Source organism: Lepidochelys kempii, chromosome 1, assembly GCF_965140265.1.
Source record: "Lepidochelys kempii isolate rLepKem1 chromosome 1, rLepKem1.hap2, whole genome shotgun sequence".
NCBI classification, from domain to species: Eukaryota; Metazoa; Chordata; order Testudines; family Cheloniidae; genus Lepidochelys; species Lepidochelys kempii.
The window spans coordinates 57,655,265-57,675,138 of record NC_133256.1 but is presented as its reverse complement, the minus strand read 5'-3'; the positions used below and the strand labels follow the sequence as shown (position 1 = coordinate 57,675,138).

Here is a 19,874-nt window from a genome sequence, read left to right as displayed (position 1 = left end):
TCGTGAGACCAAGTACTCAACGATTGAGAAAGGCACTGGCTGTGAAATGGGCTGTTGAAGCACTACGATACTACCTGCTTGGGAACCACTTCCAGCTCATCATAGATCTCACAGCCCTCTGATGGCTTCATTCCATGAAAGACACTAATGCCAGGATTACAAGATGGTACCTTGCCCTCCAACCCTATGATTTTGGGGTACTTCACCGCCTAAGCCAAGCCCATGCAAATGAGGTCTTCTTTTCCCAAGTAGGAGGGGAAGGGGATGAGGAAGGACTACCATCTGGTCCAGACTTGAGGGGGAGGGTGTGTGACAGGGTGTACCAGCCCCACACTAGGCCACCAGGGGCGGACCAATTATTGTGGGCCCAGGAGACCATGCCCGCTATTCCCTGCTGCACATGCTCCAAGTGGAGAACACAGATAAAAAGGAGGCAGCCCAGGTCAGTTGGGAAGGAAAGGAGGGGGTACAGGGGGAACAAAGGAGGAAGGGAGTACACTCCTGGCTCCTGCAGAGGTACCTGTAGCACCCCGGGGGTAAAGCCCAGGGACAAGGACTACTTGCTGGCTGCAGAGACCACCGTGGAAGCCAGGCCCCCACTCACTGAGGAAGCTGCCTAAACTACACCCCAGCCCTGAGACATGTGAGGCCTATAGACTGAACCTCAGAAAAGCCCCCTTTCCCCTAGCAACCTGGATGGTGCTTGAGGACAGGCACCAGCGTAAAGCCCCACAAATTGTTTGTTTGTTTACAAAAGCAGCACCAGGTCAGGGTGGAACGGAGACAAACGGGAAGGCCCCCCCCCTTTTTTTTAAATGCTGGTTGCAATACGCAGTGATTCCTTCCAACCACAACCAGGGCATGCTCAGAAAAGTGTGGTTGTGTGATCCAGAATTCATCAAAACAGGCAGTTTACTAGTTGAATTGCTTGCGGTTTAAGGGCTAGCATTTAAAACATTGCCCGTTTCCCATAGGAGACCGTATGCAATATCACTCTTCTGAGGGTAACAGAGGCGGAAAGGGAGCAGATGCTCCAAGCATCTGCATACAGACCTGGTCCTCATGCTGCAATGCTCTGTGTCGCAATGATGCCAGAAGAGTTAATACTGGAGTGGCACGGGAAAGTGTCCTACCGTGGGGGCCATCCCCATGCACATAAACAGTCTCCAGAATTTTAAAAATTCTGGGCTCCAGAATTTTAAAAAAAGTTCTTAGCTGTCGGGGAGAATGGCTTGCCTGCCTCGCATTCTCTTTCTCCTCCTCCTCCTCAACAAATGCCCTCCTTATTGTTGCTCGAGGTCATTGGGGGCTCCTAGGAGGTATCCACAAAGTATTTTGGGGTAGGGGTGGGGTCGCTGCCAAAAATCACATGCAGCTCTTCATAGAAGCGGCATGTCTGTAGCTCAGAACCAGAGTGACTGTTTGCCTCCTTTTTTCTGGCATGCTTGCCAAAGCTCCTTTATTTTCATGCGGCACTATGTGTCCCTGGTGTACCCTTCTCCCCCATGCCCTGTGTGATCTGGAGTGCGTTTGTGGCCTTAAGCTCTCCACGCTGATCAAACAGGAAATGAAAATTCAAAAGTTCCCAGGGCTTTAACAGGGGAGCGGCTGTTTCCTGTGTACCTGGTTGACATGCAGTGGAGTTGAAAGTGCTCTCCAGAGCAGTCACAGCAGAGCACTGCGGGACACCTCCTGGAGGCTAATTCACTCAAATTACACAAAACAGCGTCTACAGTATCCGCATGTTGACCCGTGGATGTCGAATCAAGCACTACGCCTCTCATGGAGGAGGAGTACAGAAGTCAACTTTACAGGCCACTTAGGTTGGTGGAAGGGACTCGGTAGTGTAGACACATACATTATTAACTCAACCTAATGCGGCTTATGTCGACCTAACTTTGTAGTGTAGACCAGGCCTAAATCTTGAGGAAAATAAACCCTTTATCTTTAGTGGCCTCCACCTAACAAGCAATCCTTACCACTGCAGCAACATTCCCTAGTACCGCAAATATCAATCTGCACTGGTCATAAATAGAGCAGATGAAAAAATATTCAAACCAATTTGTTAATGAAAAATGTATGATGTACAAACTGGTCTGTTCTCTCTTGCTTTCATAGACTCCTCCAGAGACACTTAATGTTGGGGAAAATGCACCACCCAATTGTAATTTTATATATCGATTTATAAAGTAAAATTAAAGAAATCTATGCAATTAAAGAAAACTATGAAACATTTCAATTGACCCGAAACAAGTTTTTCAGAATTTTGTTTTGCAGAAAACCGATTTTTTATTCCAAATCCGAAAACACAATTTCAAGCTGTCAGACTACTACACACTATTCATCTGCCTGCAGCACTGATCAAAACTCAGAAATTGAGTCAGCCATATTTGCCTGTTAAATAATAATATCACATTGATTCTTACATTTCTGATTAAGCAGTTTTACCTTAAACTACTGGATATCAAAATGTGGCTGCCTCTCCAAATTATGTGAAACAGTAAAGCTTCCCATCAGAGGTAGTCATTGTACAGTCCCTCTCCTGCTGCCCTTCCTCCAGCTCCTTGCTTTGTCATTGTTTGTATTACCTGCCATCCAACTTGCCTTATTGGGGGAGGAAGTGGACCATTTGATTCCCTTTCCACACTCCCCCATTTGCCCAATCAATTCAGGTCTCCTCAGCTTGAAGAGGCTCACATCTTACCCCCTTCCCCTCCCCCAAGATTGAAGAGCAGTTAGGCACAGATCTTTTGCTCCTTTTTCATCAGGAGGTGGGACCCTGCCACACATCTTCACATGTTGGCAGATATGTAGGGTGTACTATCTTAAGCTCTCATGCCCTTTCCTCCAAAAAAGGACATGTAGTAAAGATAGTCTGCCACTCAAGCAGGAGTAGTGGAGGAGGTTGGATTTTCCTCTCATTAGTGGGGCCTGGACGGTTCATATGATCATGTACCCACCCCATCCCCCAAATACTTCTTGGAGAAACATGACCAAGTGTCTTCTTTCTTTTGATCCCTACTTTGATCAGGCAACAGAGTAAAAAATGTTCCAGAATAAAAGGTTTGGGGATGGCTGAACCCCTGCTCTCCCAGTCCTACGTGTACCTTTCTTTACACAGAACAGCTTGCTATTTTGACTGATGGGACTTAAAATTCTCCACTCAGTACCTTGAACTTAACTCCCACTACATACAAGACTGATCTTTCATCTACTAAACTACACTCAAACATCTTGCTAATACACTTCTGAAAGAGGAATTTTTAATCACTCTCTAACTCCAGGGAGCATAGCACCTGCTCCCCAAACAGTGCTTAAGGGAAAGTCTATATAGCATCTCCCCACATAAAAGTAATAAGCCTATTTATAATCTGACATTTAGCAAATGCTTCTGCTCCAGCTTTTTACACAGCTTCCTCAGCATCTCATTTCAGCCGCCTTTTCATGAGCAGTTCCAGGGATTTCCATAACATGAAAACTAGTTTCGCCAAAGATTTAATGATCTGTCCTCATCTGTATTTAAGTAATGCTCTTTGTACGAATTCCTCTTATATAAAAGCACACTGGTCTGGCTGGTACTATTAAAAAAATTAATGTATCCTGTATGAAGACATTTTTGTACTGCTTGTAGGAAGTCAACAGCAGGCTTCTATCAACATAGATACACCAGAGTCAGAACGGAAGGGTAAAACATATTTCAGACAATGCCACTATTGGTATGGTAGATGCCAGATATTTTGGGTGGTCTTCATAAAACATCTGATTTTACTTAAAATCTACAGTGCACAAAATTCACCCTTTTAAGTCATTGGCTTTCCAGTAGTACTACTTGCTAATAATAAATTAGCAGTATACTTAAATAGGAGTTCTTTAGTCAGTGGTAGATGCTTTGTGGGATGTAACACAGCTGAGATGTTTTCATTTGATTAATATTTTTTCTAAGTTCCTAGCGTACAATGCTTACATAGCTCTTACAAAAGCCATTTGCCTTTAAGATGCATTTCGACAGCTGCAAACTCAGCACATTGTGCAGATTTCATGAGAAGACAACCTATGCATTCTAGTATAAGCTTCTTTTACTTCCACATAAGGAGCTTCTAATATGTAATCATGTTTATATGTTTCATATTCCTCTGTACTACATTTATAGATGGGACTACACAAACTCCATCTGAAGTTTTTTGAAGTCAAGGGTTTATTCATCTTTACATTTAAAGTTACAACTCCTTCTTATCCTCTTCTTTACTGCAATATTGACCTCTGCCAGCCTCCCAGACAGACTCACATAGGCTATGTAACCTAGGAAACTGCATATAAAACTACCAATTCCATGTTTAGCATGGAGTAGAGAGGAAATATTTCTCTTACAGCAAAATTTAGACTCTCTGCAAAATAAACTAAAGGATCACAACTCAATACACCAAACTGAAGTATACCATGAAGTCCTAGTACCTTGTTAAATGAACCAAATACCACGTTCCTACGTTTTCCACGTACTTTACATGCCATCGCATGCTGCTGGTGCTATTTGAATAGCAATTAGTATGCATCCAAAAAAATCTAAAAGTTCACAATTTTTTACAATAGTAAATTACGACATATGATTATAAAGCTGCAAGCCTGACAATACTGAAGTGACTTAAAAGAATTGTCTGACATTCTCAGTATATATCACTATTTAAAAAAAACAAAAAACCCACCACTGACATGGCTCTCACCTCTGTTTTTCAAATGTGTGGTCAAATATTTGTATGCAGCTCTCCTCTTATAGCTTTGTCACTTCCACATCGCCACTGCAGTTTTCATGCAGATATTCCTGATTCAAGACTTCCACATTCTTTTAATGGTAAAAGGACCTTTATACTCCATCTGAAGTCAATCTACTTGTGAATCAAGATTACCAACTAAAAATGTGTAATAAGTCACCTGGGTTTGCTAATATTTTAATGGTTACATAAATATCTTTTGACAAAGTGCTGACATATATTACTCCCCTCATAGATTTTAACTATGTTTAAATATTTATAATTGCCACGAATAACTGAAATTAAGCTCTGGTTGTCTGGTAGCCAGATTCATGCAGTGTTATAGCCATGTTGGACCCAGGATATTAAAGAGACAAGATGGGTGAGGTCATACCTTTTATCGGCCCAACTTCTGTTAGTCAGAGAGAGAAGCTTTCAAGCTGAAGAGCTCTGTGTAAGCTCAAAAGTTTGTCTCTCTCACCAACAGAAGTCGGTCCAATAAAAAAAAAAAAACACATACCTCACCCACCTTGAGACTAAGATCCATGACCGTTGTATTCCAAAGCATTTGCATGGTTTCCCAATTTTAGCATATCACATTTGACCACGTCAAAGTATTTCTGCCCTCCACTTCCACCTCTTCATTTTAAAGTGCAGTTTTACTTTAAAAAACTTACCAAAAAAAGTGACACCTTAAACATGTGGAACAGTTTTATCATGTATTTAGTTGTATCTGATTTTAGTGGCAGATATTTTTGTTGGTTTTTAGTTCTGTTAGCTCTACTAGCTAATAGTGAGCTGGATTCTGTCACTTCTTGTGCATCAACAGAAATGTAATAAAGTCAAACCAGTTAGCTGTGTAAATCCTTTGATGGCAGTTGGGCTACACAGGTTTTACCAAGGATCTAATTTGCCCTGAAGAACCTTTGTTGTTGCAATTTTGAGAAAAAGCACACAAACTAAACCTGAGTGTGCAAGGCTGACCAGAAACACTTATAAATTGAAGACATTCGATATAGAAGTCTATTGAGACCTCCCTAACATATTTTTAATCACTTTTCAAATTATAAGCACACTAATTCAAGTTTAGAGTAGGGCTGTTGGTTAATCACAGTTAACACAAGCGATTAGCTCAATAAAATTAATTGTGATAAAATTGTGATTAATTGCAGCTTTAATTGCACTGTTAAACAATAGAATACAAATTGAAATTTTTTGGATGTTTCTCTACATTTTCGAATATATTGATTTCAATTACAACAGAATACAAAATATACAGTGCTCACTTTTTATTACAAATATTTGCACTGTAAAAATAAGAAATAGTATTTTTCAGTTCACCTCAGGCAAGTACTGTAATGCATTCACTACCATAAAAGTGCAACTTACAAATGTAGATTTTTTTTTTTGTTACATAACTGCACTCAAACAAAACAATGTAAAACTTCAGATCCTACAAGTCCACCCAGTCCTGCTTTTTCTTCAGCCAATCACTAAGACAAGTTTGTTTACATTTATGGGATATAATACTGCCCGCTTATTTACAATGTCACCTGAAAATGAGAACAGGTGTTTGCATGACACTTTTGTAGCCAGCATTGCAAGGGATTTACGTGTGACATATGCTCAACATTTGTATGCCCCTTCATGATTTGGCCACCATTCAGAGGACATGCTTCCATGCTGATGACACTCGTTAAAAAAAATAATGTATTCATTAAATTTGTGACTGAACTCTTTTGGGGGAGAATTGTATGTCTCCTGCTCTGTTTTACCTGCATTCTGCCATATATTTAATGTTCTATCCCATCATCTTGTATGATGACCCAGCACACGTTGTTCATTTTAAGAACACTTTCACTGCAGATTTGACAAAATGCAAAGATGCCGCCAATGTGAGATTTCTAAAGATAGCTACAACACTCAACCCAAGGTTTAAGAATCTGAAATGTCTTCCAAAATCTGAGAGGGACGAGGTGTGGGGCATGCTTTCAGAAGTCTTAAAAGAGCAACGCTCTGATGCGGAAACTATAGAACCCGAACCACCAAAAAAGAAAATCAACCATCTGCTGGTGGCATCTGACTCAGATAATGAAAATGAACATGCATTGGTCTACACTACTCTGGATCATTATTGATCAGAACCAGTCATCAGCATGGACACGTCCTCTGGAATGGGAGTTGAAACATGAAGGGACATATGAATCTTTAGGAGCATTTCACACATAAATATCTTGTGACGCCCGATATAACAGTGCCATGCGAATGCCTGTTTTGACTTTCAGGTGACATTGTAAACAAGAAGCGAGCATCATTATCTCCTGCAAATGTGAACACACTTGTTCGTCTGAGTGATTGGCTGAACAAGAAGTAGGACTGAGTGGACTTGTAGGCTCTACAGTTTTACACTGTTTTGTTTTTGAATGCTGTTATTTTTGTACATAATTCTACATTTATAAGTTCAACTTTCATAATAAAGAGATTGCACTACAGTACTTGCAATGCGGGAATTGAAAAATAGTATAGTTTTTTACAGTGCAAATATTTGTAATAAAAAAATAAATATAAACTGAGCATTGTATACTTTGTATTCTGTATTGGAATTTAAATCAATATATTTGAAAATGTAGAAAGCATCCAAAAATATTTAAATAAAAGGTATTCTCTTATTGTGTAACAGCACAATTAATCACAATTAATTTTTTTAAACTCTGGCTGTCAAGCAATTAAAATAAAATCTTTCACATTTTAATTCAAACCTATTAAAAAACAACCTATTTTAACCACTTTTTCCAGTGGATTTCACTGCAGAGTTTTTAACCCTCAGGTGTTCATTTGACATGTCAAATCCCATCCCTGCCCCCAAAGATACAATTTTCTGTAAATTTTGCTACACCTCATTTACTCCCTTCCCCTTCTGACCTCTCACCCTCCCCCACCAGTTTCTTAGCTCCGAGATTATGGAAGTTCCTTTTGTGAAATCCACTACCACCACCCCCAAGCACACATATGTATCAGGAGCAAAGTTAATGATGTAACATCCAACCCACACCACGCAAATGTAATTCATTTTAAGGGCTTTTTTTTAAGTGTTTATATGCACCATAAAGTGGAGTGTATTTAAAATGCAGTGACATATCTAACAGTAGCACAAGTGAATTTGTGCATCACCGAGCACAAAGGGGACACAATCCCAATGGGGGCTTCTGGACTCTATTGTAATAAAAACTAATAAAAAGCTTCCACACAGACGGTGAACCCAACACCACTGTCAATGTACTAAAGAACCAGCAAGTGAAGGTACCTAGATACTAACTTAACTTGTCATTATACCAGATATGACAAGTTAAAACAAACAAACAAACTGGTTAAAAGTAAATTAGATTTTTTTTAAATGTCAATTTAATGTGTGTTAGCACCAGAGGCAAAAGAATTATTAGATTTGACTGAATTCCTTTAGCTTTTTTAGTCACTTAAAACTGAAAAATGCTGCAAGGTAAGCAAAATGGCATACAAGAAGATATCCCATTGGTTGGTTGGTGTTGCATTTCTCATAACACAGATGCTTTCCGGTGTCTTCCTGTTGTAGTGCCTTTCCTTACAGAGAAGCCAGACTGGAAAGATTTGTATCCTCACTTTTGGTATAATACAGTACACAAGACAATATGAAAGCATCGTTGTATCACATATCAAGTTCCCATAAATTTATATGCTGCAATGCAATTCATGAAGTGCCAGAACAGACATGCTGTTTTACAGATTTACTTACAAAACCTCTTCACCTGTTGGTTTAAATCCTACCAATTCTTTCATAGGCTCACTTAACTATGCGACTTATTAATCAAAGTGGACAAAGGAAAAATGTAATACTGATCTCTTAGGAAAGATTTTATTAACTTATAATTGACATTCTAGTTCTCTGTATGACAAGTCTGCCACACTTTAGGAAATATGCTTTATTGTTCATATACAAAACTACACGATGCTTTTTAATAAGCACCAGAAACCATGAAGACTTAAGTGCTACAGTATATTTTGTAGTGATTGTTACCTTGTCCCGATATTTAACAGGTCAAATCAGCAAAGCACTTCTAGAAAGTTGCTGGGTTTGTTTAAACGCACTATTTATGCATTATGATTGGTATGCTCAAATCCATTCATTATATTGCAGATTAAAGGTCTCCAATAAAAAAAAGACCATTTCAATACATTCCTCCACATTATCAGTGCTAGAAAGTCTAGTCACCATATTTATCTTTACTGAAGCTAATATGAATATATAACTAAAGTAACTTCAGATTTTATTCAGAAGAATCTATTTTCCAACAAAAAAAACTTTGTTTTTGACAATAATGAATGAGTATATTGCAAGTGACATTCTGCACCAAAAGCTGGAGGGCTGGGACTGCAACTAAAAGTCTACATGTCAGCAATACAGACACTTTTACATGAACTCTGACCATTTTTAATATTAACATTAAAGACCAGGTGCTTTAAAGTTTGTGCGCCTGTCAAGCAATTAAAACCTCCACACAAAAAAAAGAGGAAAAAACCCACAGAACACAGTATTTCGGAGAATATAACACATTAGACACTTCCATGACATCTCAGATCAGATTGGCAACTGAAACTTAACATCCACCTGAGCTTGCTTTGCTAAGGTCACTATTTCTGAAAGTTTCACAACCTGGGAGGGAAAAAGGAAATCAAGTTAAAGATAATTAAAGAAATATTAACAATTTAACAAATGACATTATTAAATTTTAGGAGTTCGACTAGACAGTCTATGTTACGAAGTGATGTCAGAAAGAGCTTGCCATAAGAAAAAAACAGATTCATAGATTTAAAGGCCAGAAGAGACCACTGTGATCATGTAGTATGCATGACACATGCTACAGGACTTACCTGAATTTAATTTCTGCTTCAAGTCCAATACCTTTGGTTGAACTAGAGCATCTCTTTTAGAAAAAAAGAGTTAAGATTCTGGATTTAAGAAGTTTCCAGTGATGGAGAATTCACCACAACTCTTAAGTTGTTCCAATTGTTAATCACCCTCATTGTTAAATATGCACCTTATTTCTAGTTCACATTTGTCTAGCTTAGATGCCAGGTGGCCAGCATGGATTACTAACAGATGTTAATGATGTTGTTTGTTCATAACTTTATAAAACCAGAAAATTGTGCATAAGTAATCTACATAAACATGTGATCCTATTACTGTCATCCTCATTTTCCCTCTTCCATTTGTTTTTACACCTACTTGCTGCATCATGTCTTAAAACAAAGCTCTACAGGGAGTTAGGACTTGTCTATGAAGAGTTGTACCTGAAAGTTGTATGTGTGGACATTCTTATTCAGGAACAAGCCACTCCCTGTTTAGTTTAAGTCACGTTGAAAGTGGGTTAAACTAAACAGGAACAAGCCACTCCCATTCCAGAACAAGAGAATGCTCACACATTGCACTTTAAAATTAATGCCCTACCTGAATCCATGTGAACTTTCAAGTGTAGCCAAACCCTTATTTTTTATATACATTTATACAGTGCTCAGAACAATAAGCCTCAATCAAACTGGGGCCTCAGGGTATTTTTTTTTTTTTTTAAACACGAGTAAATATTCTCTGGAGAAATGTATGTTATTTTTAAACTACTAGTACTTTTTAAAGTGATTTTGGTATATAGAATATAATTTTAAATGAACAAAAATTAATTTGGGTCATGTTAACGTTGACAGACTTACCTCTTCATTTATAAAACGGTACCAGTAATTTTAGATGGTGGGCACCTTATACAAATGCAATATAGGTCTAAAACCCAAATTCTCTGCTGCAAAAGCATTCTAATGATCAACCAAGGGCTCAATCAGCTTAATAAGATTTTCACTGTGCCCTTAAACTCAGAGTGTTGCAGATCAGGGTGAGCAGGTTCTTTCACTGAACGCAGCTTGTTCTAGAGAGTTCAACCCCAGGAGCAAACACTACAAATGATTCAGATTATACACTGATAGCACCCTTGCTTATTAGGGAGTTCAAATACTTATCTTGGCCTTGAACTACTACAAGTGTTGACCTAAAAGTATACTACCAACGAGGGGTGCACCATTAGAAGTGCAGCCTTTCAGAGGAGATTTTAACTTGAGGTCCCTTCTGCCCATCTACAAAGTTAAAGATCTCTTGGCTCTTTTATTAAAAAAAAATAAAATAAAGTAATAATCTAGTCAATATTTCTCTCTAGCAATATAGAGCCGGTTCCTAGTTTGGGGTAAAATAGATTCTGCCTACAAAGTCACCACCCTACCAGTTACTTACAGCTTTGTGAAATACTTTGGATACATAGTGTCAGTCATCTTCAAGGCTTCAAATATTTTATCCTAGACTACGGTTTTAAGTTGACTGGGGGAAGATACAACTTTACTAAGACTTCATGTTAAAGCATAGCATCTGTTATGAAGAGTTATGCAAAAAGTTCTTTCTTGCTCACCATTTTAGCAGCTTCATCCAAGTCATCACAGGCAAGGATTTTGAGGCCACTAGCTGTTATTAAAGCTTTGGCATCATCAACTCGCGTACCTGAAGAAAGAGAAGTAGTGTTAAACAGAATTCAGTACTGAATGAAATAATGATCTACTAACTACCAGCTTCGATCAGAGACAGTGAGAGCTGGTGATGATCAAGTTTTCCACAACAGATCTACCAAGACATCTCAAAATTGAGATAAGTACAGTATACACTAGAAGGCTTTTATAGTAGCAGCAAGTTAGATTTGCTGTTCTAAAATATCAACTAAACAGTTACCAAAAAAAACAATATGGTAAGAAGTAAATATTGAATAGTGTTATCAAGAAAAACACTGGATTTTAGATGTTAATATATATATTTCTCTTTACAAAATATTCTTGTTTACAAGCAATTTTGCTATACATTAAGTGAACTGCTAAACACGGTGATCGCTATTATTATTATACATAAGTATACATAAATCCAAATACTTGATTTACACAGTAGTGAAGAGTGCTCACCTTGTAACCGTACAACAATAGGTATTTTTAGGTCCAAATCCTTTACTGCCATAATGATTCCTTGTGCAATAACATCACACCTCATAATGCCTCCAAAAATATTCACCAGAATAGCCAGTACCTACATACAGAAAGCAGCATGTAGGGTTATACATTTAATGATAGAACACACATCAAGTCCACCATCCTATTAGATTATTATGAAGAATTTTAACATGCAGCAAAATAGACCATCACATCAGATAAAGGGATTCATCCAATTCAGATGGGCAACAAATCAGTTCTAAAAATTCAAGCTCTAGAAATTCAATGCTAACCAGATAGTTTAAGAAAGCCTTCATTCATATTCTATATGAATTCAGCAGACAAGTTACTAATCTCTAAAATAAAGTACATCAGAATCCTTTTTATCGGATTTCATTGGGACTGGGTCCAGAACAGATAATAAAAAATTCAGCTAATCTGGAGTATGGGACAGTGTGAGACTGCAGCGCCATCTAGTGGCCAACATAAGAGATTGCCCACTTCTTGACCAGTGCGCACTGTTAAGTTTATACGGTGACTCGGATAAACACGGTTCTACTGTACAGCAAGACAATTATTGCAGGGTATAGAATCCTAGGACTGGAAAGGACCTTGAGAGGTCATATACTCCAGTCCCCCGCACTCATTGCAGGACTAAGTATTATCTAGATCATCCCTGACAGGTGTCTGTCTAACCTGTTCTTAAAAATCTCCATTGATGGAGACTCTACAATCTCCCTGGGCAATTTATTCCAATGCTTAACCACCCAAACAGGCAGATTATCCTAAAGTCCAACCTAAACTGCCCTTGCTGCAATTTAAACCCATTACTTCTTGTCCTGTCCTCAGAGGTTAAGGAGAGCAATTTTTCTCCCTCCTCCTCGTAACCTTTTATGTACTTGAAAACTGTTATGATATCCCCTCTCAGGGTAGGTCTACACTATCTGCCAAATCGGCAGGTAGCGATCGATCCCGAGTGCTCTCCCATCGACTCCGGAACTCCAGCACCGTGAGAGGAGCAAGCGGAGTTGACAGGGGAGCGGCGGCAGTCGACTCACCACCGTGAAGACGCCGTGGTAAGTCAGTCTAGGTACGTCGACTTCAGCTACACTATTCCCGTAGCTGAAATTGCATACCTTACATTGACTCCCCCGCCTAGTGTAGACCAGGGCTAAGTCTTCTCTTTTCCAGACTAAATAAACCCAATTTTTCCAATCTTCCCTCATAAGTCATGGTTTTCCTGACCTTTAATCATTTTTGTTTCTGTCCTCTGGACTTTCTCCAATTTGTCCACATCTTTCCTTAAATGTACCACCCAGAACTGGACACAATACTCCAGCTGAGGCCTAATCAGCATGGAGTAGAGTGGAAGAATTACTTTGTGTCTTGCTTACAACACTCCTGCTAATACATCCCAGAATGATGTTTGCCACTTAAGCTTCAAAAATGTTCCGGGATTTATTTTTGGTTTTGGAAAGGTTTTATATTTGCCATTTAAGACACCAAGACTAGCAGGCACGAATAACCATTCCCTTTATAAAGATAAAGCATCCTGATTTGTAAGAAGTTAACTGAAATAAGATGCCAACCAAAAAGAAACATTTTGATCTCTAACAAGAATGTAAAAATGACTGCACCATAACTTTTCCTGATAGTCTTGCTCAACCAATTTTCTGGGGAAAGCACATACTTTTATTCAAAGAGATTAAACCTCAGCTACTAAAATTTATGTCATAACTGTTCCATTTGCCAACAGTTTGGCCTTCCAGTTTAAGACAATCCTGCTAGAAGTATTCCCCAAACTAATACTTCGGTGTGTCACCTGTAAGATGAACTCTGTTGAAGGACCTACATTAGAAGAGAGAATGAGCATGCTTTTTTAGACTGAAGGTCATTAGCTTTACCATCATGTCTTTGCAGACTACATTTAATGTTAGAAGTTAAATTATGAGTAAAAGGGGTAGGGCACAGGAAAATGACACATTCTTCTTGAGCTCTATTATACAGTCTGTATGAAGCTACTGCAAATGACCAATACACCAGGACAAAATGCCCACTCAGTAGAAAGAGAGGGTTAAAATAAGTTCTCTAACATAAGCAATAGTCATTTTCAAATACTTCAGCATATTGCAATGTTCATTCTTTTACTTTCCTAGATAAGGGATACAGCAGCTACCATACTGAAGTCTTCAGCACTGGAAAGTATGCTTTAACACAATATACAGGTGGCAGGGAAAGCAACCAAACAGGCAAACAAACTGACTTTAGAACAAAGAGAAGAACTACATTTTAAAAAGTAGTTCTTCAGCATTTTACCTCCCTTTAAACAAAGTCAAGTTTATGGAACCCGTTTTAAATTATTTTAGTCAAAAGGAAAAAGTTATGATCTTCTCCCCTCAAACAAGCCTAGATGGCAAAGAGCCCAAGGCTAAAGGACTGTGAGGTTAAAAAGTACTTTCAGAACTTGACTGCATGTCTCCGAGGAAGACAAGGGGGGTGAGGTAACGTCTGTTATTGGACCAACTTCTGTTAGGGAGAGAGACCAAGAGAAGCTTTTGAGCCACACAGAGCTCTTCTGACGAGATCTTGAAGAAGAGCCCTCTGTGGCTTGAAAGCTTCTCTCTCTAACAGAAGTTTGTCCAAAAACAGATATTACCTGACCCACCTTGTCTCTCTAATATCCTGGGAACAACACAGCTATAACATGTTTGAAGGAGTGATTTGATCATTTCTGTAGCTACCAGGTAGGCCATGACTTTGTGTTGGTACACTGTGGAATAAAAAAAGGATTAAGGAGGGGGGTGGTGAAAAATCAGAAGGTTGAGGTTCTACAGAAGGGTGTAGGAAGTCTGGCTGGAAAGCAAGCAGATAGGAAGCATGGTTGTTTGGTTAGAGCATGCGGGCCGGGATTCAGGACTCCTGGGTTCTATATCTGACTCAGTCTCCACAAAATTTCAGTGTGAATAAAAAAAGATTTTTAAAATCAGATTTTTAATAAAGATTTACTTAAAACTTAAGTTTCCAACCATCTGTCTCAAGGCTTAAACTTACAATAAAACCTACTAATTTAAATATGTTTTAGAAGTCAGGTTATTTTATTGGAATAGACTGAAGTGTTTGCCAAAGCAGCTGAGCTCAGCTGAGATGCTCATGCCAGCTGGGCCTAGATATAAACACACGAACTGGTGACAAGTTGATAGGCACCCTCAACTAGTCCAATAGAGCCAGAATTCAATGGCCTTCAGGCTACGGTACAAGGCCCATCTGCAGAAATTTGATAAGGATGGACAGGGAAGGGATTAACTGGATCACTGTCCTGCTCTCACCGCAGGCAACCAATACTAAGCGATGGGAAAGACCAGAGCATCAACAGTGCTTCACAAGATTTCAACAATTGCTGTGGTAAGACCTTCAGTGCATAAGGTAGCAGGGAAATCAGTGTGAATGCCAATACCTCAAGAACCAAATGAGTCAAGTCAGTACACATGAGAGCATGATGCACAAGGAGTGCTTTGATTGCAATAAGAGCTCTGACATTTCTCAAAGCAAGGTCTGCAGCAAGAATCAAAGGAAATACTATGGTCTTCAAGATTAAAAGGATCAATCTGCATATGTCCTCAAACACGACATGAGTTCAGTCTCCCAGTCTTGAATCTATAGGGAGAGGACACTAGAGGCTTTGAGGTGGAGCAACGTGGAGTTCAGGCTTCAGAACAGCAGAATGCCAGGCAAGCAAATGGCTCTCTGTACTTCCTGCTGATCCTTCTTCTGGAGAGGTAAAATGTCATCCAGTGAGCTGGAGCTCAGAACCACTGATATCAGGCACACTGCCTGCAGTGAAGCCCAAGGCTTTATAGAATGACAATGTCTCAACACTGGGCCCAGAGGGAAGCAGTGTCTTTCTATTCAGTAGCTGAAGGCAACTCAGGCTACTTCCAGAAGCTCTTCTTCACAGCATTTTGGGCTAGCCTTGTGCTGATCTTAAGGAAGTTTTCTACCTACAGAAAAGACTGAAGGCATTCCCCAAATGCTTGAATGAGACAAATGCAACAATCCTTTCACAGATGCTGGATCCCAGGCAAATGACACAGCAAGCATGCTCATCTGTGTACATGATTCATCAGGTCACGTTTTCTGTACTTTTTCTCAATGCATTCAATCATTTTAAGATTTTAAATGCTGCTTTACACTGGACAGTGGTGTTCACTAAGCTCTCATCTCTCCACAGCTAGCTCAGCATCTCCTCCCCTAGTAACTCACAGCCAACTCAAGCAGCACATAGCACTGTATTAGTCGTCTCTCTGTTTCCTACCATCAGCCTCTGCCCCTCTACTTCCTATCCATCTCCTCTATTGCCCAAGGACACATCTCCTACCTTTTTTCCAGCTCCCATGAACCTCCATCCCTCTGGAATCACTCACTTCTCATCACTCACAACCCTCCAGCTGCACAACTGTCACTACCTATCTGATTTCTTCTTCACTCAGCATTCCACAAAAGATAATGGGTTAAATATGGTATTGTCCGTAACTGTACTAATCTCTCCCTTCACCTGCTAAGTACCCCACTGTTCTATAGAACCACAACTTACATCCATTGTATCTGCCAGCCTGCCCTTTTTGCTGCAGACTTAACCATCAATGGAGGTGGAATACAAGCAAGCAGTGATACCATGGATACCAAGTTCTATTTGTCAGCGTGACTGATAAATACAAAGTCAAAGGGGTACTTCATAGGCAAAACCAGAATTGCACTAGTGACTCACTTCAAGCTCTTCTCCATTCTGCAGGAAGAGATGAAATACTCCAAAAAGATACTGATGAGTACTCATGGGCAATATTGCTTTGTGATGTGCTTTGAAATGGAGTACACTAAGGGAATGATTTAATTCAGGAGGAAAAAACAGGATTGGGGGTTCAGGGAAAGAAGTTTGGGAGGAGAGGGATGGGAAGAGGAAAAAAAAGTGTGACCTTTTTAAAATCTTCGCTGGATGATTGGGGAGAAAATGTGAGCAGAAGCGGGTGGGTGAAGGCCTCAAACTTAAAGTGAAGCGTTGTTAGTGCAGAGTGCCACATAAACTCAGCTTTCCTTCGTGGTATTACTCCTATCCATCAGCAAATGTATGTCATTAGGGCAGCCCTAGAGTTCTTCCTCCTGTTGCCCAAAATTACACTCAGTTAATTTTTAATGAAATGTTCAAATAAAATGTATATATTATTCCAACACAGGTACAAAGATCCTGGAGCTCTTCAAAATAGTACTGGGACATTCATATCCTTCCAGGCAAGTTATCAAAATAATTTTATCTTACAATGTTACTATGTTACCAAATAGCACCTTAGAATCTTAAAGTTTATGTACAAGTCAGACAATACCTGTTACAATCCAAGTCTGGAATCCTGTAACTGGATCTGCATGCACATACACGTGCACCCGCACGAATCTAGTTGCAGGTTTGGTACCTAAGTCAGGGATGGACAAGAGTCTAACCCCTGATACCAACATTTCAGTTTCAAATTCGTTTTCAAACAAGGAAAGCACATGCTTCGGATATTCTAGGAAACCTCTTATTAGCCTAGCTGGCCACTGATCTAAGTACAAATAAAGCAGAATTTCTTTAGCAATACCAAAATTATCTAGTGTAAAATAAGATAGCCTGGTTTGAAATCACTTAGTTTATTCAGCAAGGACAGTTAAACAGCTTCAAGGATTTTTAAAAGGGTAATAATGGCACCTCTGTACTTGCTTACAGTACTACAGACGTGATTTTTAAAACTGTGGATCAAGTTACTGTGTTGTTCATTTGAGTCTGCTAAGTGTATTAGTGCTTAAAAAAAGTACACCAGAACTGAAGGTGCAAAGATAATTAAAAGGTAAGTTGTTTACTATTTATTCTGAATACATGTAAAAGTGCATCTTCTCTATGTTTATATTGCATCTAAATTACTTTGGTCAGTTCCTCGAGAATAACTGTTTCCATTTAATTTGCTACTATCTTTAACCTAACTTCAAATTACACAGGAAAGTGTTACTTTATTTATTCCCTTTTTTCATACTAATTCTATCAGAAAATTCTAGTTTTATTTTTAAAAGGAGTATTTTTAATTCCAACTAAAAAAGTGACCTGCAAAGAAGGGTGTTTGGTAGCCTCCTCCTTGTAATAAATATAAAAAAATTGAATATTTTCTTCAGAACAGGGTTTGCTTCTTCTGGTTCCTCCCCTCCTCTCAGATACATTACAAGTGCTAGGTATCCTCTACTAATTTTGCCAGTTAACTGCTTAGGAAAAAGTAGAGAACTACTGGGAATTACATCACAACTATGCAATTGACAGACATTTTGAGTATTTGAATCTCCCACAGAGCCTTTTCTCATGCTTGTCCCTTCAACTGAGGGCTGAGAGACTTCCTACTTCAGTTCTCCTTTCCTGAAGGACTGAAGACTGATATCCTGACAAGTAAGAAACATGTAGAAAAAACTTTAACATGTTTTTCAGGCACATCATAAAGTAGCAAAGACAGCACAGTTCTCCCCTCTTCGTAGCTCACCTTTAAAAACCACGTCTACTAGTGAAAATATACAATACATACTATGCCTTGTCATATGATGTTTTAAAGTAATTATTCAACAGTGCAGAACTTTGAAATACTAATCCTTGTTTTACCTTTTTATCTGAAGTAATAAGTTTAAAGGCTTCAGTTACTTGATGTACTGTAGCACCACCTCCAACATCAAGGAAATTTGCTGGAGTGCCTCCGTGAAGTTTAATTATATCCATTGTGGCCATAGCTAAACCAGCACCATTCACTATAAGAAAAATAGTTACATTTAAGAACTCCATTAGCAGTAAGTACATCAAAGGCATCTAAACATCTATTATGTAGAACATACGTACCTAGACAGCCTATGTTTCCATCTAGTCCTATGTAGTTGAGGTCTGCTTTAGCTGCATCCTTGTCTCTCTCATCCTCCTGTGTCCAGTCCTGCATATCAAAGATTTTCTGCTGACGATAGTATGCATTGCTATCAAAGTTTATCTTTGCGTCCATACACATCACTTGGGAAACAAACAAAAAAATTGTTTAATGCCTTTATCTTTGAAAACGTCAAATACTCATTCTATTGTATATCAGAGCACCAAATAATTCGTTTTGGGCTTACATGCTAACTCATGAAGCCTTCATTCCATAAATTCCAAGGCCAGAAAGGAACATTGTGATCATCTAGTCTGGCCTTCTGTATAATACAGGCCACAAAACTTCCCTAAAATAATTTCTAGAGCACATATTATAGAAAATATCCTATCTGGATTTTAAAATTGCCAGTAGTAGAGAATCCAACATGACCCTTGGTAAATTGATCCAATCATGCCTTACCATTAATAATATGTGCTTCATTTCCAGTCTGAATTTGTCTATTTTCAACTTCCAGCCATTGGATCTTATTACACCTTTGTCTGCTAGACTACAGAGAAGTTTATCATCAAATTTCTGTTCCCCACTTAGTTATTTATAGACTAATCAAGTCACTCCTTAACCTTCTCTTTGTTAAGCTAAACTGACTGAGTGCCTTCAGTCTACTCACTATTAAGGCATATTTTCTAATGCTTTAATCGTTCTCATAGTGCATCTCCGAACCCTCTCCAATTTATCAACATCCTTCTTGAACTGTAGGCACCGGAACTGGACACAGTATTCCAGGAATGGTTGCACCAGTGCCAAATACAGAGGTAAAATTTCTCTCTGCTCCTCCGATATTCCCTTATTTATGCAACCTAGGATCACAGTAGCCCATTAGGCCACAGCATCGCACTGGAAGCTCATGTTCAATTCAATACTCATCACGAGCCCCAAATCTTTTCCAGAGGCCATGCTTCGCAGCACAGAGTCCCCCATCTTGTAAGAGTGGCTTATACTCTTTTCTCCTAGATGTATACATTTATCCATATTAAAATGCATGCTGTTTGCTTTTGCCCAATTTACCAAGTGATCCAGATCACTAGCAGTGACCTGTCCTCTTCTTTATTTATCACTCCAATTTGTGTGTCATCTGCGAACTTTATCAATGATGGTTTTATGTTTTCGTCCA

The 19,874-nt window shown here is 39.0% G+C and overlaps 1 protein-coding gene across 1 annotated transcript in view; it reads right to left on the bottom strand.

Annotated features, from left to right (window-relative positions):
* Nucleotides 1–8,612: 8,612 nt before the first annotated feature.
* Nucleotides 8,613–19,874, bottom strand: part of SUCLA2 (succinate-CoA ligase ADP-forming subunit beta) — a 41,041-nt gene continuing 29,779 nt past the window's right edge. Inside the window, exons 7-11 of the mRNA XM_073344238.1 lie at nt 18,682–18,843; nt 18,451–18,593; nt 11,763–11,883; nt 11,225–11,313; nt 8,613–9,432 (exon numbers count right to left, since the gene is read on the bottom strand). Coding sequence (XP_073200339.1) covers nt 9,358–9,432; nt 11,225–11,313; nt 11,763–11,883; nt 18,451–18,593; nt 18,682–18,843 — 590 coding nt within the window. The 3' untranslated portion in view covers nt 8,613–9,357. The remainder of the gene's footprint in view (nt 9,433–11,224; nt 11,314–11,762; nt 11,884–18,450; nt 18,594–18,681; nt 18,844–19,874) is intronic.